Source organism: Microtus oregoni, unplaced genomic scaffold, assembly GCF_018167655.1.
Source record: "Microtus oregoni isolate MIOR12 unplaced genomic scaffold, Mior012 000002F_ref0000024, whole genome shotgun sequence".
NCBI lineage: Eukaryota > Metazoa > Chordata > Mammalia > Rodentia > Cricetidae > Microtus > Microtus oregoni.
Window position 1 is genome coordinate 81,805,422 of NW_024543061.1, and position 24,834 is coordinate 81,830,255.

Consider the following 24,834-nt stretch of genomic DNA (forward strand, 5'->3'; position numbering starts at 1 on the left):
CCCAGCACCCACATGGCAACTCATAACCATCTGTAACTGCAGTTCTAGGCTAGAAAATGCCCTATTCTGACCTCTGCTGGTATTGCACACACATGCTACACATAAATACATGCAGACAAAGCATCCATCACACACACTCACACACACACACAATAAAATTTCTTAAAAACTGAGGAATTGTTTTTAGCAGCATAGCAGTATACATTTTTAAATTAGTTTTATTTTGTGTATGAGTGTTTTTCCTGAATATGTGTGTCTGTGTAGCATGTGTGTGCAGTGCCTATAAAGACCATATATATAAAATACAATACTTTTTGCTATTTTATTGTAAATTCCAAAAAAAAATTTATTCTTTTTTATTCTTGAACATCCCTTCACTGTCTTTTGTTGTTGTTGTTTTATTTGTGTTCTAGGTAGAGCATAATAGCAACTGATAAATGAATGCAGTTTGAATATTGGTTAATATCTCTATTTATGTTGACGAGTAAAACAGAAGTGAAACAAAAAACCGTGTAGGTCAGAAAGATGTTTATCTGTGACTTCTTTGTCAAATTGAATGTTGATTGTCTTACATTGGAAGGGATGTTTCTTCATTTGAGCAAACATATTGCTTTTGTTTTCATATAACTTATGTTTCTATAGTTTTGCGTTCAAGAATAGTTGGGTTAGAATTGCTTGTGGAGTTGGGATGAAATAAAATGGGATAGTTCTAAATTCAGAAGACCGCCAGATATTTTTGGACTACATAGAAACAACTCCTTATGCCAATTTAAGGTTATTAAAGTTATTGACGAGGATCGATAGCTCAATGAGGAAGAGGAGTTGCAGAAAGCATATGCTGAGAGAGAGAAAAGAGCAACGGGCACCGCGAGCTAGTGTTGGTTAAAGCTGAAAGCAGCAAATGTTCTGTAAAAAGATGGAGGTGAGAGCCAAGCAAACAGAACGCACTATTTCCGCCAGCAGGCTGTCTAAACTAGAAACAGAAGCTAGCAGCAAACTGTGCACATTTAACTGGGTAAAGAACAAGGATTAGGAGAAGTAGAAAATGTCTATAATTAGATATGCAAGTTTTCCTATTACGCAGAATGGCTATCCTCAGAGGTTAAGGAATCAAAGGGCATCAACAACAAGCAGTATTGGACTGCGTCAACTGAGAAATACCTCAATATAACAGTAAGATTCCTACCTAGATAAGACATGGAACCACAAAGATAAAGGCAAGGTAATAGAGAATACTACAGAGAAAAACCTGAAAATAAGTCAGCCATTTCTCAAAGGCATTCCTCATATAAATGAACACCAAACAAAAAATTGTATCTTTTTGGGGGGGGGGGGGGATACCTGAAATGTCCATTGGATAAAGTGGCAAAAACTCTATTTTACTGCACATCTTTACTGAGTTCAAAATTGAGAACTGGAGGCTAACTTCTTAGTGAACAACTAGATAGTATTTGATTGTCATAAAGAATCATGCCTCCTCAAATGAAAATCTCCCATTGCTAGGTGCAGGGAGGCAATCGAGACGATTCCAGAAGCTAAGAGTTCTTCCCCTACAGAATAAGAAGAGAGGGTTGCATGAAGATCCTCGAAGGCAGCTTCTACCACAGAAAGTTTAAGATGTGGGTGTAGTAACAGTTATAAAACCCGGGAAGGCTGCGACACGTCCAAGCTTTCAAATATAAGTCACGTGGTAAATACTCAAATGGAATAAGTGTGAAGCTTCCGGGCATCCGTAGTCCAGAGTCCGTGGACCAGGCGCCGGAAGTGACTATGTGGGCAGCTTCTTTTCCGGGTGGACGAAGGCTCGCAGGTCACAGGTCGCCGGTACCCAGTCGGTCGCCAGCCGCCCGGGAACATGGAGGCCGCGCGATCGGTGGGGCCGTTCGTGGTGGTGGGAGGCGGCATCGCCGGCGTCACGTGTGCCGAGCAGGTTCGTGGGCGCGAGCTCCATCCCTTCCGGACTCCGCAGGCTGGGGAACTGGAGGTTGCGCTTGGTCCCCTTCGGTGGTCGGCCTTCCGGCCTTTGCCACGCCCCTCCGCTCCGCTGTGCGGCTGTGCGGGCTGTTGCGCTCGGGGCTCGTGGAGAGCTAGGGCTGAAGGGGGCGGGATGCTGCGCTCGGGGCTCCTCGAGCGCTAGGGGCCAAGTTGGCAGGATGCTGCGCTAGGGGCTAAAGTGGGCGGGATGCTGCGCTCCGGGCTGCTGGAGCGCTGGGGGCTGAAGTGAGCTGGATACTGCTGAGCTCGAGGCTCCTGAAGCGCTGGAGGCCAAGTGGGCGGGATGCTGCACTCGGGGCTCGTGGAGAGCTAGGGGCCAAGTGAGAGGGATGCTGTGCTCCAGGCTGATGGAGCGCTGGGGGCTCCTGGAGCACTAGGGGCCAAGTGGGTGGGATGCTGCGCTCGGAGCTCCTGGAGCCTTCGGTCCCTCGTCTGCGAGGGCCCGGGCAAACCCCAGGAGTGGGAAGTGCATGATTAACTGGGAAGCCAGAGCCAAGCCAGATTCCAGGCGGAATGGTACGCAAACCGGCAAGAGGCTTTGGTATTTGGACAGAAAATCCACCCACTTGTCACATTTCCTTCACACATGAAATTTAGTTTCTTCATAGGTCCTTAGTTAATAAAGTAATTCTAACATAGTACCTTGAACTCCCACGATAAGCTGTCATCTCCAGCTAAAGTTTGGGTCAAAGCAATACAAATGTAGAATCTCTTACTACGATAAGCAAGTGAATCAGATGAGTCGTATTACAAAAAGGGCTAGATTATTTTGTTGCTGTAACTAACCACTTTAGTCACAAGAAATAGAAGAAATTTAAATACTTTGAGGTTTTAATCTTTGGAGGTCATCTTCTGTTTACCCATCAAGAGTTCTTATTCTAGGCAACATAATACGATTTTAGCAGATAGAGAAGAATAGCATACGCCACGGTGTAACCTGCAGTGGAGAAGAGCATGACATAATTAATTTGAAGCTCAGGAGAGACAGAAGCAAGGAAGACTGCCTGGGCTCAGACCTTATAGGGCTCTATGGCATGCCGAGAGTTCAACAAAAATCTCCAAACAGATGGTTTTGGTGTGGCGAAAAGTGTTCAAATGAAAGCAAGTGATAATTAGCTCGTGTTTGGGATAGTGGCAACCGGTTGACAGCTGTATGAGCCTGGAGGCTAACTTGTAGGTGGTTCTCAGTAGGATAGTTTTGAGGACCTGATCCAGCAATGGAACTACAGATAGACTGCAGACTATGAAAAGTAAACAAAGATGGGGGAGAGACAATATTGTCAAATAGAGGAAGTTCAAATAAACTGAGACAAAGGACGCTTACGTGTCCTAAGGGCTTGTTAATTGTTCCATGTTACTCAGCTTTATGGGCTGTGAGGAATAGCAGGCAGAGAAGTAGAGTCCAAGGTGAACAAGTGTTCCCCCTCCAGAGGGAGGAAGAAGTGGAAATAATAAAACAACAGCACATTAAGTCTTTGCACTGGCTTAAGCTAATGTTAACATGACTTTGTCTTTCCCTTTCTGAAACCCGTCAGAGAGGGAGTGCCAAAGCTTTGGAAAACTCATGCCAGGATTCTGTGTAATGTCAGAGACTTGTTTTAATTTTATCCTCTGTGAAGTCAAAGTAAAAACATTAATTTAAAATAAATGAAAACAGGCAGTTTGTAATAGGCATATAACTTTAAATTAGTATGTAAAATGAGTCAACCAAAGACTGCTGTAGTGATTTTGCCTATCCAGATCTTTGTCCACCTTTAACATGAGTAGATTGTTTATTTTAGCACTGTCAGAGTTTAACAGTACCAATGCCGCACCATTATAAACTCAGAATAACCGATTTTCACATGTGAAACACTGAAGTTTTATTAGTTAGATAGCATTATCACATACTGCCATCAATTCAGTAATAGCTGAAAATATTTTTTTATCCTGTCATTTCTCTTTAAAATTCAGCTGGCTGTTACCTTTCCTGAAGAAGACATTCTCCTGGTAACAGCCTCTCCTGTTATCAAAGCAGTTACAAACTTCAAGCAGGTGAGAAAAATTGTGGATCAATTAATGCTTTTGAGATGTAAAACACTGCTCTTTCATTGAATTTGTTGTGTTTTGGGAGATTTGAAGCTTTTTCCATTAAAATTCTGTATGTTCAATGTATATTAGATACAGGGTTTTTTTTTTTAACTGAATTAGGAAATTCTGAAGTTTTTCTTAACTTTTATCTCTAATAAGGTAAATAACACTATGTATGGTTCACATATGTCTCTGGGTTCCTTGTTAACTCGGAAAAATGTAAAAAGCTCCTGAAGACAGGCTTGAAATTACAACTCATACGATCAGATTTTCATGCAATGTTTGCAGCCAGGTTCCAGCACAGACCTGTGGTCCATCACACAAACTAGGGAGGTTGAGCTCTACATGTTTGCGGATTTGTTTGTGGGTGAAGATAGGACATCAGAGAAGTAAAGGGTTGGACAGAGGATGAAATACTCTACAAGAATCTAAGCAAGACTGCTGGGCGGTGGTGGCGCACACCTTTAATCCCAGCACTCGGGAGGCAGAGGCAGGTGGATCTCTGGGAGTTCGAGGCCAGCCTGGTCTACAAGAGCTAGTTCCAGGACAGGCACCAAAGCTACAGAGAAAGCCTGCCTCGGAAAAAAAAAGAATCTAAGCAAGAAAGGACAGAGGAAATCCAAAGAGATAGTGATTGTTTTAAAGAACGGGAAAGAAAGGTTTAACGATGACCAAAAAAGTTACCTGGTAAAGAGAGCAGCGAAGCCAGAATACATTAAAAAAAAATATATTGACTGTTCGGTTAAACACCAGTAAAGTAAGTTGTGTTAGCTGACATTTTTAGAGGCAAACAAACAAACAGAAACAAAAAACCAAAGGAACAGCAACAACGAAACCACAGCACAGTAGTGATAGGACAGTTGAGCTCAGGGCATATGATGCTGAGCCCAGTCCTCATTCTACTGTATAATGCATGTGCTAATCAGCTGTTGTAACATGAGTAACATGAAGGCTGAGCTCGTTGGGATTTCTGTCCCACCTAGCCCCCCAGCCGTTTAGTCCCAGAGAAAATCACACAGAGAACTCCATAAGATTATAAACTGGCCCATTAGCTCAGGCTTCATATTAGCTCTTATAACTTATGTTAGCCCATTATTCTAGTCTATGTTAGCCACATGGCTCAGTACCTTTTTCAGTCAGACAGGTCACATCCTGCTTCTTTGGTGGTCTGGGCTGGACTGGGGAGGAATGGGCTTCTTCGTTCCCAGCATTCTCCTGTTCTCCTTCACCCTGCCTCTACTTCCTGTCTGGTTTTTGCACCTATACTTCCTGCCTGGCCAATCAGCGTTCATTTAAAACATGATTGACAGAATACAGACAATTCTCCCGCACCACTCTCTGTAGTATTAGGAGCAGCGGGCCCCTTGTTCCATCGCCTGGCTAGCTTACACCCAAAATAACCACATGGATATTGTTTATAAATGTTCTTTTACATTTAAAGGGGGATATGATATAGATATGAATAATTTACATTGGTATAAATTTTGCTTTGTTGATATAAATTTAAGGTCAGTCTTGTTATGTGTATATGTATTTCTGATCTTGGTTAAGGAATTGTGATTGTGTAATTCATTTAAAAATGTAATGTAGGGAATATAGGTTGTTAATGGATAATCATCGATAATAATCAAGCTTGTAGTCATGTTAGTTAGATTTTCTAGATGTATTTCAGTTAGATAGGCATTCTTCATATCTTTCAAAGACTACAGAAGATGGCATTTAAAATGTTTGAATAACTTTGGGTTTTTTATAACAATGAGACATATCTGCTCCTGGCAGCACCAGCTACTTAAAGAGGAAGGTGGGCATTGAAGAGGATCCTTATGGAGTTTTATAGCCATTTGGGCAAGAAACTGCTCTTGCCTGGACTGTTGCATAAACTGGACACAAAGAACCCACAGAGAGAGGACTGCTGAAGTTGCCTAAAGGTGAGATGGTCCTTCAGGGTTCCTGCTTCATGAAAGAGTCTGCGAGACATTCTATAGGACACAGAAGAAAGTGACTGAACTACCTTTGAAATTTCCTGCTTCATGGAAATGTCTGTTGGATACTATGGGCCTGTAGGCTGAAGATGGATGCCCCTAACCCAACAAAAGAACTTTGGGTGACTGTTCAGGCAGCGAGATGTCTCTGTCATTTCTAGAGTTTCGAAAGTTGCTTACTTCTTGTTTACTTAGGTAATATTATATCTTTATGGAGTCTTTGATGGAGTTGAAAAATACATAGATAGTTATAGTTTTCCTTAGTTATGATAAAAGATAAAATAGATATAAATATTGTGACTGTAATTCTTGCTTGATAACTGTTTTGTTATATATAATTTTCTATGTTAAAGTTAAAACCTTCCTTTTTGTTTAAACAGAAAAAGGGGAAATGGTGTAGGAGCATCTTCTTTGTATGTGTTGCTTTTATTGGAATAAAGAAAACTGCCTTGGCCTTTTGATAGGGCAGCCCTTAGGTGGGCGTAGTAGACAGAACAGAATTCTGGGAGGCAGTGTGGCAGACGCCATGATTCTTCTGCCCAAGATGGACGCTGGTTAGTCTCATGCCAGTAAGCCACAGTCAAGTGGCAATACACATTAATGGAGATGGGTTAAACGAATATGTAAGAGTTAGCCAATAAGAGGCTAGAGATAATGGGCCAAGCAGTAATTAAATTAATACAATTTCTGTGTGGTTATTTCGGGTGTAAGCTAGCCGGGCGATGGAACAAGGGGCCCTCCGCTCCTAATACTACAAGCTATCACCATGACAGAATACAGAGTATCATCCTCTACCGAAAGTTCTACTAGGAAGTGTGGCACTTCAGGTTCTGTCAGTAGTTATAGAATGCCCACTGTGTTCTGGGTACAGCACAAGGTCCTGACGTTTAGTGGGAGTAACACACTTGCTCCTACAGGTAGTCAGTGCCATGGATGAAAGAGGGGTCAGTCTATGATTAGGTGGATCATTGTTTTCCAGATTGTGAGAAGACTGAGTGTCACAGTTGAAGTATGTGGTAGAACAAAGCTGCCTACTTCATATAAGCTTGGACAGAGAGGAGGCACCGAGGTCTAAGGGCCTTATGTCCCTGCATTAGGCACCACCTCCTACTGAGACCACCAGGCCTTTAACTTGTATGTCTTTGAGAGACATAGGTGCTATAAATGCAGTGACCTTCGTGTTTGTGAATATGAAATAGTACTGTATAGGACAAAGGAAATATCGTCTTTAAATGTGCATTTCTTGTTTGATCCCATAAAGGTCTCTAAAGTATTGGAAGAATTTGATGTTGAAGAACAGCCAAGTACCGTGTTGGAAAATCGCTTTCCCAACATTAAGGTCATAGAGTCGGGAGTAAGACAGCTGAAGAGTGAAGAACATGTAAGACTTTTTCTTGTTAAATGATTTTTCCTAACGTTAAATTCCAGGTTTTTTCGCACTTCTTTTAAGCATACCTTCGTCATCACCATTGTTTAAGCCCCTAAATTGTAGAGGCTAGTGGAATTGATCCCCATTATTAGAGAGTATACCCTCTGGGGAAAGTTCTCTTATAAGGAAGTGTGGCACCGCAGGTTCTGCTGATATCTGTAGAATGCCCACTGTGTTCTGGGTACAGCACAAGGTCCTGGTGTACAGCAGGAGTAACACACTTGCTCCTATGAGCTGTCAGTGTCATGGGGAGTGTAGACATTAATAGTAAGTGATTGTATTATAATAGTGTGCAAGAGGCAAGTCATGAAATTACCGTCAAAGCTCAGAGCTGAGCTCTAGTAAGACTTCACAGAGGGTGACCTGCTTGAGCTTGGTGTCTTGAAGATGGCAAGTTAAGAGTCTTACAGGCAGAGAAGGGCATTCTAGTGGCTGGCTCCATAGCTCAGGGGTGAGAGCGCTGGTCTTGTAAAAAGGCACTCTAAGAACTGCAGCCCGAAGGAAGGAAAGGGGGATGAGGATTCGTCAAAAGGATGAGGGTGTGGAAAAGGAGGTTGGTAAGCAAGCGTAGGTAAATAAGATTGAGTGATGCCAGGTTTGCTTTATAGTCATATGACATTGTAGATGTGTGGACAATACAGAATTTTAAGTAAGATATATCTGAGAATAATGTTAAAGTTAAACTGAGGTGGAGCAAGTAGCTCTTAGCTAACAACCAATTACAATCTAGTTGCACTTGCCCATAATAATGTAGGGCCTGGTCTACAGGGACAGTATAATTGGGACATGTTCCAAGTTTGAACTACTCCACAAAACCCTCCAGATGATTTTCCCCCACAGATGTAAGAGCACGTGAGGTGTCTCAGGGATGCTGTATCTTCAGTGGGCTTTAGGAAGGATGGAGAGAGGGGTTTGCCGTTGTTTCTGTAAGCTCTTAAGCTCTAAGTTATTAGTAAAACATTATTTATTAAAAACAGGAAAAGTGTCTAGTTTCATGAAAAAAGAACCCAAGTTCTATACAAATAACAGTAAGAATTATTTGTTATTGCAGATGTCTTAGTTAGGGATTCAAATGTTATAAAGAGGCACCATGACCATGGTGACTCTTACAAAGGAAAACATTCAGTTGGGGCAGGCTTACAGTTTGGGGACTTTAGTCCATTGTTATCATGGTGGGACATGGCAGCTTGCAGACAGACATGGTGCTGGTGAAGGAGCTGAGAATTCTACATCGTGATCCCCTGGCAACAGAAACAACTTAGTACCACACTTAACATAGCTTGAGCAAAGGAGACCTCAGAGCCCACCACTACAGTGACACACTTCCTTCGGCGCTGCATACTCTGACAAAGCCACACCTCCCAATAGTGCTACTCTGTGTGAGCTAATGGAGGTGAGTTACATTCAAACCACCACAGTAGCACAGAGTTCAGAGAATAAATAGCTCAGTTACTTTTACAAGTGGAAGTGAGCCATCAGAGGTGTAGTAAACAGGGCACTTAGAAATCTGAACATCTCCCAGTTGATATAGATATGAATAATTTACATTGGTATAAATTTTGCTTTGTTGATATAAATTTAAGGTCAGTCTTGTTATATGTATATGTATTTCTGATCTTGATTAAGGTATTGTGATTGTGTAGTTCATTTAAAAATGTAATGTAGGGAATATAGGTTGTTAATGGATAATCATCGATAATAATCAAGCTTGTAGTCATGTTAGTTAGATTTTCTAGATGTATTTCAGTTAGATAGGCATTCTTCATATCTTTCAAAGACTACAGAAGATGGCATTTAAAATGTTTGAATAACTTTGGGTTTTTTATAACAATGAGACATATCTGCTTCTGGCAGCACCAATCTACTCCAAGAGGAAGACGGGCATCGAAGAGGATCCTTATAGAGTTTTATAGCCATTTGGGCAAGAAACTGCTCTTGCCTGGACTGTTGCATAAACTGGACACAAAGAACCCACAGAGAGAGGACTGCTGAAGTTGCCTAAAGGTGAGATGGTCCTTCAGGGTTCCTGCTTCATGAAAGAGTCTGCGAGACATTCTATAGGACACAGGAGAAAGTGACTGAAACTGTCTTTGAAATTTCTTGCTTCATGGAAATGTCTGCTGGACAATATGGGCCTGAAGGCTGAAGATGGATGCCCCAATGGTACAGAAAAACTTTGGGTGACTGTTCAGGCAGCGAGATGTCTCTGTCATTTCTAGAGTTTCAAAAGTTGCTTACTTCTTGTTTACTTAGGTAATATTATATCCTTCTGTAGTCTTTGATGGAGTTGAAGAATGGATAGTTATAGTTTTCCTTAGTTATGATAAAAGATAAAATAGATATAAATATTGTGACTGTAATTCTTGCTTGATAACTGTTTTGTTGTATGTAATTTTACTATGTTAAAGTTAAAGCCTTCCTTTTTGTTTAAACAGAAAAAGGGGGAATGGTATTGGATGTTCTTCCTTCTATGTGTTGCTTTCATTGGTCAAATAAAGAAACTGCCTTGGCCTTTTAATAGGGCAGAACTTAGATAGGCGGGGAAGACAGAACTGGATGCTGGGAGGAAGAAGGCAGTGTGGCAGATGCCATGGCTCTCCTCTCTGAAACAGTCGCTGGTTAGACTCATGACGGTAAGCCACAGTCAAGTGGCAATACACATTAATAGAAATGGGTTAATCAAGATGTGAGAGTTAGCCAATAAGAGGCTAGAGCAAATGGGCCAGGCAGCAATTTAATTAATACAGATTTTCGTGTGGTTACAACAACCAGTGACGCCCAGAAGCCTCCCAAGTGTGATTCTGGTCTCCATCTCTTTTATGTCAGCTGTTGGTATATGGGAATGCCGACTTTGGTCTCATACAGGTCAAGCTGTCCTTGAACCTGATTCTCTTGTCTCACCATTCAGTCCCAAGACAACAGATGTGTCATGACCATGTCAGCTTGGACTTTCTTGTCTGTGTCCAAAAAGTTATCAATAGCTAATAAAAAAGTTTAGTATTTTAAACCATTTAAATGTGAATCAGTTTAAACCTTAGTCAGTGCCTCTGCCTTCTGTTTGTCAGACCAAATTCTGGGCAGATTCTGAAGGGAGCCTGCTCTGAAGTTTCTGTGTAAATTGAACTGTTGGATTCTAAAGTTTCCGTTGGATTGTTGGGTTACAGATTTGTGAAAAGTACTGTAGGTAAAATAAAGCCTCAGTGTGGAGTGAGTGCTAGGATTGCCAGACTACAAACCACACATCAGACTCAGATGTGTGCTCACTCACAGTCCATGTTTTCACAGCGAGTACTACTTACCAGTTATTCGCTTTCTAAAGGATACTCGTTATACATGGATTTTCATTCCACATTAAGGAACAAAATCAGCAGATTTACTATGTGCCTGTAGACTCACTGATGTTGATAACATTAATAAAAAACAACTTTGAAGCCAGGATGTATTATTTTTCAGTCTTAGCATGTTTTTCATTTGGATTAAAACAATTCTGTGTCCGTGCCTGGTGCACATCTATGACCTGAGCACTTTGGAGAAAAATCAGCACTTCCAGGTCATCCTCAGATGCACAAGAAAGTAGAGGTCATCTTGATCTGTATGAGACCCTGTCTCAAAAACACAGCAAAAGCACTTTTTTAAAAGATAAGCACATGTAAAATCCTCAGTAGTAAAGCTAGTAAATACAAGCAAAGCTATTACATTTAATGATAAAATACCATTTTATTTTATTTTTAATATTTTATTTTTTTAAAAGACAAATTATAACTTCAACATACACTACTCATTTGAACCCATAGCAGTAAGGTGTGATATGATTAGGGTCACAAGGTCTTCTAGTAACTTCCTTCAAGATTATATATATATACACACACACACATATACACATATACATACACATATATACATATACATGTTCAATGAAGCTTGTCCCGAGGGGGGGGGAATGATCCTTTTAATTTGAAGTCAGCATAATCGAGAGATTCTGTTAATGCAAATCTGTGCTCCAGAGGAGGAAAGCTAGTTTCCGTCAGACTCTCGGCATGTATGACCAGTGCTCATTACACTAGAGAATGTACACCCCCTCAATTACCTTGTAATCACTGTTGTTGAAAGGAGCTGCTTGTTGGTCCCGGCTGCCCAGAACCGAAATAATCACATAGGAACTGTATTAATTAAATCACTGCTTGGCCCATTAGCTCTAGCTTCTTATTGGCTAACTCTTACATCTTAAGTTAACCTATCTCCATTAATCTGTTCATCTCCATGAGGTTGTGACTTACCAGCAAAGTTTCAGCGTGTCTGTCTCCATTGGCAGCTCCATGGCTTCTCTCTAACTCTGCCTCCTTTCTCCCAGCATTCAGTTTAGTTTTCCCCACCTAGCTCTGTTCCCCTATAGCTCTGTTATAGTTCCTTTATTTATCAATGGTAATCACAGCATACAGAGGGGAAATCCTACACACTGTATTTATCAATGGTAATCACAGCACACAGAGGGGAATCCCATACACTGTATCTATCAATGGTAATCACAGCACACAGAGGGGAATCCCATACACTGTATCTATCAATGGCAATCACAGCACACAGAGGGGAATCCCATACACTGTATCTATCAATGGTAATCACAGCACACAGAGGGGAATCCCACTCACTGTCACTGAGCATCAGCTGCCCATGTGTTCTTTTGTCTCAACTGTTTGCTTTTGCCTTTCTTGCCCTTTGTTCACAGTGTATCGTCACAGAAGACGGCCGTCAGCATGTATATAAGAAACTCTGTCTGTGTGCTGGAGCTAAGCCAAAGTTGATCTGTGAGGGAAATCCATACGTGTTAGGAATCCGTGATACCGACAGTGCTCAGGTAATGTCTTGTCTTAAGGGCGGGTCTACGAAAGGGAAAGAGGGTCCCTTGTGAATGCTGTGCTTCACTGATTTTGACGCCACACTGTCTCCGAGAGGCAGTTCCCACCCACCATTCAGAGGCCACAGAATGGTTGTGTTTTATTGTTGCCAGCTTCACTTTGGCTAATGATTACATGGTTTTGCTCTTTTGGCTGTGACACTCAAAGATACCAAGACCGTGCTGGGCCTTACACTTTACATCAACACACGTTCATCATTCTGTACTGGGAATATGAGATTTGCAGCTAAACAGTATAGCAATCATTTCCCAGATTTCCCAGAAAAAATAATAATAATATTTCTAAGATCTTTGTGACTGTAATTCCAGAACTTGCTTGGCTTGTTGCTCTGCCCTGTAAGAAGCAAACCCTCCTGTAAAGCTACCTTTCCATGAAGCATAGCAAAAAAAAATTTTTCACTATGACAGGGCTTATCAGCTCTTGTTACCAAGAAGCTCTCTGGTTTCATCTCCACACCCAGCAAGGATGTGATTGCACTGCATTTATATGATCCATATTCTTTATAAAGTAGCTAAGGATTTTCTTCAGGCTGCTTATTCTAGGGTAACCACTCAGTGCTCCCCGAGTATGGTTATTCTATAGTAACTACTCAGCGCACCCCGAATATGTTTATTCTAGGGTAACCACTCAGTGCACCCCGAGTATGATTATTCTAGAGTAATCACTCAGTGTACCCCAAGTATGGTTATTCTAGGGTGACTAATCAGTACCGTGTGATGTGGGAAGTACTTCTGTATATGTGTTGCTTTTATTGGTTAATGAATAAAGCTGCTTTGGCTTATGGCAGGGCAGAATATAGCTAGGCTGGGAAAGATATATAGAGGAGTAGGCAGAGTCACAGAGATGCCATGTAGCTGCTGAAGGAGGCAGACATCCCTGAACCTTACCAGTAGGCCACAGCCTTGTGGTGATACACAAATTAATAGAAATAGGTTAATTTAAGATGTAAGAGTTATTTAATAAGAAGCCTGAGCTAATAGACCAAACAGTGTTGTAATTAATATAGTTTCTATGTGATTATTCGGGTCTGGGTGGCCAGGATAGGAATGAGCAGCCTCTGGTTATATCCGTGCATGGTTTAAATGTAAGCTTTTTATCTCTGTGTCTGTGTTCTTTATTGAGCTTCTATAAGACCTGACCCTATATGAGCAGCAAATTAAAACTTCAGGGTTTTGTCTTGTAGAATTTAAGCCAGTTTTAGTCAGTGATGTATGTTTTTAAGTGAAGTTAATGGTGGTAGTTACTTAGAAGGGACAAATGAATTCTTTGTTCTGAAGTCACTCTAAAGCAAGGGACACCAGTATTTGTGAAGTGCTGGGAGGACCACAGTCTACTCTGAGTTCATCTTAATCATGAGGGAAGGTGTTGCAAGAGGCATTGTCATAAAATGATAACATTTCTTGAATTAATGCTAGGAATTCTCTCCCTGCTACTCTTAAGCTTTGTATATGTCATGTCCCATATGTGTCCCATCATCCTGACACAAACACTGGGAGAGACAGGGACTCTTTTACTCTTTGTAGTGGACACCATGGGACATAGAAAGTTAAGTAGCTCATCCCAGGTCATCTTGTTAGGGGCTGCTAAGGCCAGTGACTCCTAATCCATGTACTCTGAGTCTCAGTCCTGGGAGCTGTAGAAGTGGGGGACTGCAGGGAGGCCTGAAATGGAGCCTGCTTCTGACAGAGGTGGAGTCAAGCGCGAGGATGAGGTGATGCAGACAGCATCTCTTGCCGAGGTCCACGGGGACACAAAGGCAAGAGGTGCTGCAGTCATGAGCACCTGGAAGCAAGAGAGGCCATAACGCTAATTGGGAGGAAGTGTCCTGAGACAAGGGAGTACATTTTATTTTGTTGTCTCACTGTAAACTGTAAACCACCCATGTTTAGAATATTTTCAGTGATGCCTTTACTTTATCAAAATGCTGTCTGATTGTTTCTTCCTAACAGGAATTTCAGAAACAGCTTAGAAAAGCCAAGAGGATAATGATTGTCGGGAATGGTGGCATTGCGCTTGAGCTGGTGTAAGTGTTTCTCTAATACCACGGCTGTTGTGAGAACGATGATGCTTTGGCCAGACGAGAAAACACATCTTAAAGTCAAGAGAAATGTACATACTTTCCCATATGTTTTCGAAGAGAAAACCCACTTTACTATTTAACTGTGCAACTTGAGTTATACAGGGTGTAGGATGTGTTTGACCTGGCTGGTCTGACTCATGATGTATTCTCTGAGTGGGCACTGTCTAATAACCTGCACGTGCGTACCCTTAGTAATGCACCATGCGTTACTCACGCATCACCTGTCCAGGTGGCGAAACCCAGCATTTGTCATGCTGATTAGAATGTGTGTTATTCCCAACTCTGGAGTTTTGGTCTGGAGAAATATTTGAAAACACATTAATTCAAATGTTTTCATCTTAAGATACTTCAAGTTCCATAGACACAGAAATGTTCCTCTGAAAGCTGCATAACAGACTCCGTTTCCTCAGCAGTTCTGCCTGTTAGCCATGGCTGACAGGAAGAGTAGATGGCTTTCATGCTAGAAGGTTTGGTCGAAACCAACTTGGAATTAAAACAAATTTGAGTCTAAACTAGGAAATCGCAAGTATTCACGAATTCCATTCCAATTGCCAGTCTGGCTTACCTGTCCTTTAGAGGACACTCACCCACTGGGCACCTGCGCGTGAGGGTGGTGATCCCTCGGGTGTACCTGTCCTTTAGAGGACAGCCACCCACTGGGCACCTGTGCATGAGGGTGGCCATCCCTCGGATGACTGTGGCAGTTGTGCTATGCAGGGAAACTAGAGTCCACCCAGAAGCTGAGCTGAGCAGAGAAGTGAAGGGGAATCGCACATGTTCTTCTAGCTACTTCCAGAAGCATCCAAAGGGTATCATTACTGTAACTTACATTGGAAATATTTTTCCTGCTCAGAATCTCACAGCATCCAACTCTTTCTTGACCTCATTTGGAGACTGGTGATTATTACTTGATTTAACTTACAGTTTTGTATCTGGAAAGCTCTGGTAGCTGTAGGAAGGTCTCTTACCATGTTGCTCCTGAGCCCCTCTGTTCTGTGCCATTGCATACTCCAGAGGTCAATGCTGTCCTCTCTGTTACTTTATCTTACCCTTCTCTCAGTTACTGCCCTGCTGATCTTCCAAAGACACACAACAAATAATTTCCATAATTTCATAAAGTCATAATACCTGGAATGTATTTCTGTAGAGTGGTTTCTCAGTTGGAAGTAGCTCCCTGTGTGATGGCACCATGCTTTGATATCTCGCTGAGAGCCCTGTTAGCATTACAGGGAGTGGATTAGTGGGTACTCTTGGGGGAGAGCAACCCCAGGAGTCTCTCATGATTACAGATGTAATGTGGCCTGCTAGTCAGTCATGGGGATGCTATGCCACATTGTTGTATGCTGTGACATTACTTCTAAAAAGAAGTATGAATGAAATATGAAGATTACCAAATTATAAAAAGAAAAGCATTTTATAAGCATGCTTAAATGTGAGATATGAAATCTTACCTGCAAGTATGTTCTCTGCTGTCTTCTGATGAGCGATGCTATACAGCCTGAGAAGGACCAACTCAGAGGTCCTCCCGGTAATCAGAAACTCGGTGACTATGAGTGTTCCTTGGCCTGGTTGGGCACTGGAGTCTTACCCGTGTATCAGAATGTTATCGTGGAGTCACATGGACTAAACCTTTGTCTATTATCTGGCTGTTGATTCATCTTGAAAAATCATCCTGCCAGCCTACAAATAAAGATGGCAGTACTTTATACCATAACAATGGAGAAAATTGGGGTAACAAGATGGCTTAGCAGGTATAGCCCCCAAACCCATCCATATAAAGATGGAAGAGCTCATTCCAGTGTTGCCCTCTGATTTCCACATACACACCATGATGCATATGCAGACACACGACAATAAACATTTTTAAGAGAATAGACTCCATAAAGTTGTACCAACTTCACATGCATGCTGTGACACATGCACCCACATACATGACGCACATGCAAGGGCAATGGAAGTTTTAAATGTTAAAGGATACATTATACTCTTTGTTGTAAAATCCAAATGTCCTGTGGTAGAAGGGCTGTGTATCCAGTTTGTTTAAGATTGTCCACATATACATTAGTTTTACCATAACAGTTTACTGAATAGCAGCAGAAAGTCCTGCAAATTTTCCTGATTATCTGAATGATGATGTTCATCAGGGAGTGGGTGGAATGCACTCAGCATTCTTAGTGTCCAAACCTAGATAAATAAGGTGCCAGGGGCTTGGTTAGCTGGTGACTGGTGGGAGACCAGCTTGCTTTAAAAAGGCCTGTACATTCCCTTTACATTCCTTATCTTTTTCTGAACAGGATCTCTTTAGCTAGATGGTCTGGGTGAGAGAATTTAAAGCAGGTAGTAGTTCTTTATAACTGCTTGAAGGTGTTACATGCAAACCTCCTTTCAACCTTCTTACATGAGCATCTAGGAAAGTCACCAGACGAAGCAGTGTTTTCAGTGCCCTTAGGTCACATCATCCGTTCATACATACAGGCATACATACATACATACATACATACATAACGTACATAACGTACATACAGGCATACATACATACATAACGTACATAACGTACATACAGGCATACATACATACATAACGTACATAACGTACATACGGGCATACATACATACATCAGTCACTGCCTCCGTCACAGCCAGAAAGTACCCAGGGCCCGGGGAGCACATTTCCATGGCTGTGCTATCCACGGTCATCGTGATGTATGTTATGCAGTACTCAGTACATGTCATCACTGGCTTCTTTCAGTAAAGTTGATAAACTTGCTTTAGTATGTATTCTACTTTAACTCTGGTTTGTTTTTTAGACAGGGTTTCTCTGTGGCTTTGGTGCCTGTCCTGGAACTAGCTCTTGTAGACCAGGCTGGCCTCGAACTCACAGAGATCCACCTGCCTCTGCCTCCTGAGTGCTGGGATTAAAGGCGTGCGCCACCACCCAGCTAAACTCTTACTGTCCTTACAGTGAACTACACTCCCCATTCTAGTCTGTGTTTTTTACTTCTGCTGCACAGGACAGTCATTATTTGCTTGCAGAGATTTTTTTTCCCCGAACTTTTCTACAGGAAATTGTAACATTCTTCCTAGGTATGAAATTGAAGGCTGTGAAGTGATTTGGGCCATAAAGGATAAAGCCATTGGGAATACTTTCTTTGACGCAGGTGCAGCAGAGTTTTTGATTTCAAAGCTCATGTCTGAAAAATCAGAGGCTAAAATTGCTCATAGAAGAACCATATACACCGTTGAAGGTAAGTGCAATATCTGGCTTGTTTCATTCATGGATGAAACTAATTTCTAACTATAAGAAAATTCAGTAAATAGTATTTAGGGGGCAGGAACATGGATATTTAATTCTATGTCTTTTTTAGTTTTTTATTATTTTATTTTATTACTTTAAAAAAATAACAATCCAAATTCCCACTTCCCCCCACCCCGATTCCCTTCCCACTTCCTCCACACACCCTCCCCTCACTCCCCTCCTATCCTAAGAGAGGGCAAGGCACCTTGCCCTGTGGAAAGTCCAAGGCCCTCCCTACTACATCTAGGTTGAGCAAGGAATACATCCAAAGAGAATAGGATCTCAAAAAGCCAGTACATGCAGTAGAGACAAATCCCAGTGCCATTATCATTTGCCCCTCAGTCTGCCCCAACTGTCAACCAGATTCAGAGGGACTAGTTTGATTCCATGCTCGTTCATTCCCAGTCCAGTTGGAGTTCGTGAGCTCCCATTAGCTCAGGCACATTGTCACAGTGGGTGAACCCCTCATGGTCTTGACTTCCTTGCTCATACTGTCCCATATGAAATTTTCAGATTAGAAAATATTTTGGGGGCTAGAGAGATGGCTCAGTAGTTAAGCTCTTTCGGGAGACCCAAGTTTGATTCCCAGCACTCACAAAGATGCCCACAATATCTGTGACCCTAGTTCTGAGGGGTCCAGCACCTCCTTCAGGTTTCCAAGGGAACCAAGAGCACAAGTGGTAGACATACATGCAAGCAAAGCACCCACACCCACACCAAAAATAAAAAGAAACGTATAAAGGGTATGATGGCATATGCCTTTAATCTCAGCACACGAGAATCAGTGGCAGGCTCTCTGTGCGTTCTGGGCTAGTCAGGGCTATGAAGTAAGATCCAATCTCAAAACAAAATCTAAACAACTTTTTCTTAGTTATTTTAAAAAATAGACATTTAATATGCATAGGCATTTTAAATTAAGTGAAATAACCGGGCCATTTGCATCTTGTCAAACAGTTGCTACAACTGAGCAATGCCCAAGACTACTTTCTAAAAAATCCACTGAGAACAATACCCACTAGTTTATTTAATAGACTTCAAACAAGCTTTGGGCTCATAAAATTCTAAGTTAATTTTCTAAGTTTTGGAGAGGCTACAGATTAACGGAGTTTAGACTCTAATAGCTAATTTTCACACTCTTACATTGGCAAATGTGTAACCCTGAGACACACTGGGTGCTGACACAGTGTCAGTGAACGGTCACCCATTCTGTCACTGTCACAGAACACTCAGTGCACAAAGCAGCAAATACAGAGACGTGCCACCATGCTGCATGTCTGCCTGAGAATCAGGACGTTGCCCAAAGGAGAGATGACTGACTCTCTGTCCAGCCATTTTAAAATCATCTGAGTTCATTTCTTAGGAGTGAGAAAGGAAAACAGAACCAAAGCTAAAGTTGAAAACGTGGGCAGTGCCCTCGGACCAGACTGGCACGGAGGCTTGGATCTGAAAGGAAAAGAAGAGGTATGTTTCTATCAACCAATGCCACTCACCCAAACGCCAAATCTCTGGGTCACCTGATATTAAGTATACTATGTAGGAAAGGTCTTCAAACCCACTGATCCAGATGCCCACCCAAAATAGCGAATATGTCCCTCTAACTGCAGAGCTGGAGATGTCTACTTGCAGACTACAGGGATAAACCACAGTTCTCAGTCTTCTGCTAAAGGTCCCTTTGATGTTTGCAGCACCCTTACAAAGTGCTTACAAGGGTTACTAGGTGGAGTCAAAACAAATACGTCATATTTTCATTGAGTAAGTAGGTAACTTGCTTTTACTTAATAGATACTTTCAATTTTTTAAGTTACAAAATTGCTGTCATTCAAATATTCCAAGAATACAAATGTGTCTGTATTTGCACTGGAACCTTTTCAGGCTTTGGTGGGTAGAAGGGGAGCTGGCTAAACGGAGTCTAATTGGGGATAAGAATAGTGTGAAATCATTTTCTCCAGAATTCCTGGGACTTCTAAGTTTGCAGTTTTACCATCCATTTAAGAGTCCTTCAGCGAACACTGCTGCCTGCTGCCTCCCTGGCGTGAAGGAGGCATGCTGGCCACACCACAGTGAAAACCTGTAGAATTTCGTGGGTTTCCAGATTGCCTCATCCACTTGCCACGTCATGCTTGGCATTTCAAGTGCTGGGTGGATTCTGCTCACCTTTGCACACAGACTCTGAGAGGCGTGTTTGGGAGCATCAGCGTGCTGTACTTATACTACGATATCCATGTCTCAGCAGGCACTGTCTGGATTGTGCTGACCAATATTCATTTTGTCCAGTTTTCACACAGTATTCACATTGAAACCAAATGTGAAGTCAAGAAAATCTACCTTCAAGAGGAGTTTAAGATTATGAAGAAAAAGCCCTTGACTTTTCCAAAGGATCAGCATAAGTCAGTTACAGTTGATAAAGGTAAAAGAAAAAATATTACTTCTTAAATTAATCATGATAAATATATATGTATATACATACATACATATACATTTTTTTTTTTTTAATTTTTGAGACAGGGTTTCTCTGTGCCTCCCTGGCTGTCCTAGAATTCACTCTGTAGACCAAACTGGTCTCAAACTCAGAGATGTACGTGCCTCTGCCCCCTCCCCCCCAGTGGTAGTATTGAAGGCATGCACCACCATTGCCTGGTGTTACATTTTAAACTCACATTTTCATATAAAAATTGGTTAAAAAAAAAAAAACTATTAGTTAACTTCAGGCCCTTATTTCACTGCTCTTGGTTAAATTTTCTAATAAATTCCATGTTATGAGGCTTTCCATTTTATTTGGGTTCACAGTACTTGGACCATTATAACCTGACCTAGTGAGTTAGTCAGTTTATCACAGACCAAAACAAAATAGAAGCTTTCATAAGTAACACAACTGTAAGTAACATAACTTCTAGATCAAATTTAAAATTCTGTGTTTGGGACTAAGTGTAGATTCCTGGTCTCATTCTATACCACTTAAGAACTCCTCCAGGCACAGTCTATGAATTATCAACACTGCAGTTAGGCGGCTAATGTTCTAGAATCTTCTAGTCTTTTCTAGAGTGGGGTTGTGGACAGTGAGGAGAAACATTAAGAAGAGCGGGATTAAATGCTGAGTGACATGAAATACTAATCAAATTGCTTCACAATTAATTTAGAAAGTGATCATTAGTTTAAATTTACTATTAATGTCTCTGCCCATGTCCAAAGGACTGTGTTTAGTCCCCTAGAGCACTGTGCGTTTTTGAAGCTGCCAAACACAAAACAATGTCATTGCGCTCAGCTGTCCCAGCCAGAGGACCTTCTGTAGTCAAGAGGTGTCCTAAAGCCGCCTGCCCTTTCTGATGTGGGAGTATCATATATCAATCTGTTGATTTCATTGGTTAAGTAATAAACAAACTGCCTGGCCTCATAGCTTAGAACATAGGTGGGTGGAGTAAACAGAACAGAATGCTGGGAGGAAGAGGAAGTGAGCTCAGAGGCCATGCTCCCCTCTCCGGGGCAGATGCAATGGACTCCGACCTAGGATGGACGTAGGCTAGAATCTTCCCGGTAAGCACACCTTGGGGTGCTACACACATTATTAGAAATGGGCTAGTCCAGGTGCAAGAGTTAGCCGAGAAGAGGCTAGATATAACGGGCCAAGCAGTGTTTAAAAGAATACAGTTTGTGTGTAATTATTTCGGATAAAGCTAGCCATGTGGGAGCCAGGGCGGGACGAAAAGCAGGCCTGCAGCTCCCACAACACCTTTCTGTTTCTGTTCCATTCACACGATATTGAAAGTAACTGCTCAAGATGACTCTTGAGAATTCTCTTCTTTTTCTTTTAAGAAGTGTGGCCTGTGTATGTGGAACTAACCAATGGGAAGATCTACGGCTGTGATTTCCTTGTCAGTGCTACAGGAGTCACGCCAAATGTACACCCTTTCCTCCACGGAAACAATGTAAGGTGAATTCTGTCCACTTCCTAATCTTCATCATATCTGCTTTTCAGGCATCATTTCAGTTAACTGTAACCTAAGATGGCAGCAACTCTGTGGCTTATGTCTGACTTGATTTACAGTATTTTCTACTTAGCACCCTTAAATACTTACAGTCCAGCTTAAGTATTATCTAAAGATGTAATGTCCAATTTGTTTATCTAAAGGTTGATGGGAGACTGCTGTGTATGAATTCTCAAAGAGTAAACCTTACAGATTGTTACATTAGTATTTTAGCATTAGAAGTGCTAAAAAATGTTCTTCTGATTGGAGTTGGGATAAACATGACTATTGAATATTTTTGATATTAAAATTCTGGTCCTGTGCCGGGCGGTGGTGGCGCACGCCTTTAATCCCAGCACTCGGGAGGCAGAGGCAGGCGGATCTCTGTGAGTTCGAGACCAGCCTGGTCTACAAGAGCTAGTTCCAGGACAGGCTCCAAAACCACAGAGAAACCCTGTCTCGAAAAACCAAAAAAAAAAAAAAAAAAAAAAAAAAAATTCTGGTCCTGAGGTCCCAGATAGAAGTGAATCCCTGGACATTCTGGCCAGGTGTCTACACTCTGTGGCTGCTTTTATCTTTCTGATCAGAGCTTGGTTAACACATCCAGGCTTGACTTGCTTAAACTTCCTGTTTTTGTCATCCTAATGCTAATGACAAACTATTTAGTTTGATCTAGGAGAAGATGGCGGCCTGAAAGTGGATGACCAGATGCGCACATCACTTCCTGACATCTATGCTGCTGGAGACATCTGTACTGCATGCTGGCAGCCGAGCCCAGTCTGGCAGCAGGTGAGCCTACACCTATGACCATGTGTCTATGCGATTCCCTGTGAAAATAAAGCAGTTGCTACCAGTGAACCCAAGTTTCTGTTCCAGCTTTTCTCCTCTTTAGCTGGAAGCCATCACTGGTGGTTTGCGGACGAGTAACAGATTCCCACTTTAGAGTCATTTCATATTGCAGTAGATAGAAATGTTTTTAATTAGAAAGAGTTGTGGGGTTACCTTTCTTTTCTGCTTGACCCCTCTAGGACAAATTATAACTTTATGTCATAATCTAATACAAGGGAACAACAGCTCAAAATAATCAGATATCCCTTATTCTTTGTGAATTTCATATTTCTACATTCGGATTTGCATGAAAAACAATTAGCTTTATATCACCCACAATGCAGACTTAGGGGAATTTCAGGTTCAACGAATTCCTGTCAGGTGTATTCAATCCACGGCCGACAGGATGGCTCTGGATATGGCCCGGCATAAAACTGTTAATTTATTATGATGTGTTTGTGATACAGTCATGTTGACTGGTGTTCACTGTGACCACTAAAGATAGCACGATCTGGAACAAAGTCACTGGAAGTGCACATAAGGGAATTTCTAAGACTGAAACTGTGGGGAAGATGGAGTAGAGTGGGTATAAAAGCTCTTGTTACACAAGCCTGGAGGCCAGAGTTTGAGTTCGCAGACTGTGTAAAAGCTGGAGTCATCATAAGCTACTATAACCCAGCATGCCTATTGAGAGTCAGGAGGCCAGCTACGAAACAGACCCCTCCTCAGAGTGGAAAGCAAGCAGGGACTCAAGGTGTCCACTGACATTCATAAATGCACATGGCATGCGTGCATTCACATTCATGCTCACATGTGCCCATACACATGCACACACATGGATGATACGTTTTATTCAGATGATAACCAAAAGTAATATAAAGTACCATTCCCACTATTGCAGATGAGACTATGGACCCAGGCACGGCAGATGGGCTGGTATGCAGCCAAGTGCATGGCTGCAGCTGGTTTGGGACAGTCTAGCGACATGGATTTCAGCTTTGAACTGTTTGCTCATGTCACAAAATTCTTTAACTATAAGGTAAGAATACCCTTTTTGCTTGAAAGTATGGCAACTGTGGCGCTTTTCTCGAATAATTATGGTTTAAACTATGTTATCAAAAATGCTATTTGGGGGACTGGAAAGATGGCTTAGCAGTTAGTTATTACCTATCTTGAGAAGATGTGAGTTCAGTTCTCTGCTCCCACTTCAGATGACCACCTATAACTCCAGTTCCTGGAGGTCCAACACCCTTTTCTGGCCCCCATGGGTGCCTGCACACCCATGATGCAATCACACACACACACACACACATCAGGAAAGAAGCAGTTCTGACAGATGTATACTATTCTTAGTTCTCTTCCTTCTGAGACAGGTCTCTTTCCTAAACTAGACTTAAGAGAAAAGAGAAAACACACACACACTTCTGAGGAAGGGTCTGGTTCAGTTGCATAGTAAATCTTTAAGCCATGACTCCAGGAAAATGTGGTTCACTTTGTGTGTGTGTGTGTGTAGACACCTACAACATTTTTAAAGACTGGGTAGCATTATCATCCACATATATTTTCTACTTTCAGTGTTAAGATATTAATGATGAGATTTTTAATGTGACTGTAGGCTGTGTGGCAGTGTTATAATAATACAGAGTATGTTCATGCTATTCAAATGCTTTCTTTGGGCCCCTCCCACTGCGAGACTACAAAATAGTTTTTTGTTTTTTCTGTTTAAGCTACTTGACCCAGATAACTGGACATTATGTTATTTGTGGGGAGTTGGAAGGAGCTACTCCAAAAAATGACCTTTTCATCCTCATGCAGGTTGTGCTGCTGGGAAAATACAATGCACAAGGCCTAGGCCCAGATCATGAGTTAATGCTGAGGTGCACCAGAGGACAAGAGTATGTCAAAGTCGTCATGCAGAATGGACGCATGATGGGAGCTGTCTTAATTGGTGAAACTGATTTAGAGGAAACATTTGAAAATTTAATTTTAAACCAGATGGACCTTTCATCATACGGAGAGGATCTCCTAGATCCAGATATCGACATAGAGGATTATTTTGACTGACATTAGAATTTCTTCAGGAAAATAAGTTCAAAATAAGGAGAAAAGAAACAAATTGGAAAAACTTAATGCCTGCACCAAGTGAATGGCCCCACAAATCAAGAATGCAGAAGCTAGATTCCTGGTTGGAAGGAGTCACGAAGTTTCACAGTGAACTCAGTTTAATGACTAATTAGCAGGTGAACATTCCTGATACAGAATTGACAATAAACCTTGG

The 24,834-nt window shown here is 41.7% G+C and overlaps 1 protein-coding gene across 1 annotated transcript; it reads left to right on the top strand.

Annotated features, from left to right (window-relative positions):
- Positions 1-1,772: 1,772 nt before the first annotated feature.
- Pyroxd1 (pyridine nucleotide-disulphide oxidoreductase domain 1) lies at positions 1,773-24,620 on the top strand. Its single transcript, XM_041634044.1, has 12 exons — positions 1,773-1,930; positions 3,949-4,029; positions 7,309-7,428; positions 12,203-12,331; positions 14,342-14,415; positions 17,556-17,716; positions 19,127-19,227; positions 20,041-20,173; positions 21,577-21,689; positions 22,395-22,517; positions 23,458-23,595; positions 24,372-24,620. Exons 1-12 carry the CDS (start codon positions 1,856-1,858, stop codon positions 24,618-24,620), a joined length of 1,497 nt encoding a protein of 498 aa, XP_041489978.1. The 5' UTR covers positions 1,773-1,855.
- The last annotated feature ends 214 nt before the right edge of the window (positions 24,621-24,834 follow it).

Excerpts from the sequence above, each read along its gene's own strand:
- Pyroxd1 (XM_041634044.1), top strand. The coding sequence starts at position 1,856 with ATGGAGGCCGCGCGATCGGTGGGGCCGTTCGTGGTGGTGGGAGGCGGC. Across the intron at positions 20,174-21,576 it reads GTCAGTTACAGTTGATAAAG|AAGTGTGGCCTGTGTATGTG; the intron begins GTAAAAGAAAAA and ends TTTTCTTTTAAG. Across the intron at positions 22,518-23,457 it reads CGAGCCCAGTCTGGCAGCAG|ATGAGACTATGGACCCAGGC; the intron begins GTGAGCCTACAC and ends CCACTATTGCAG.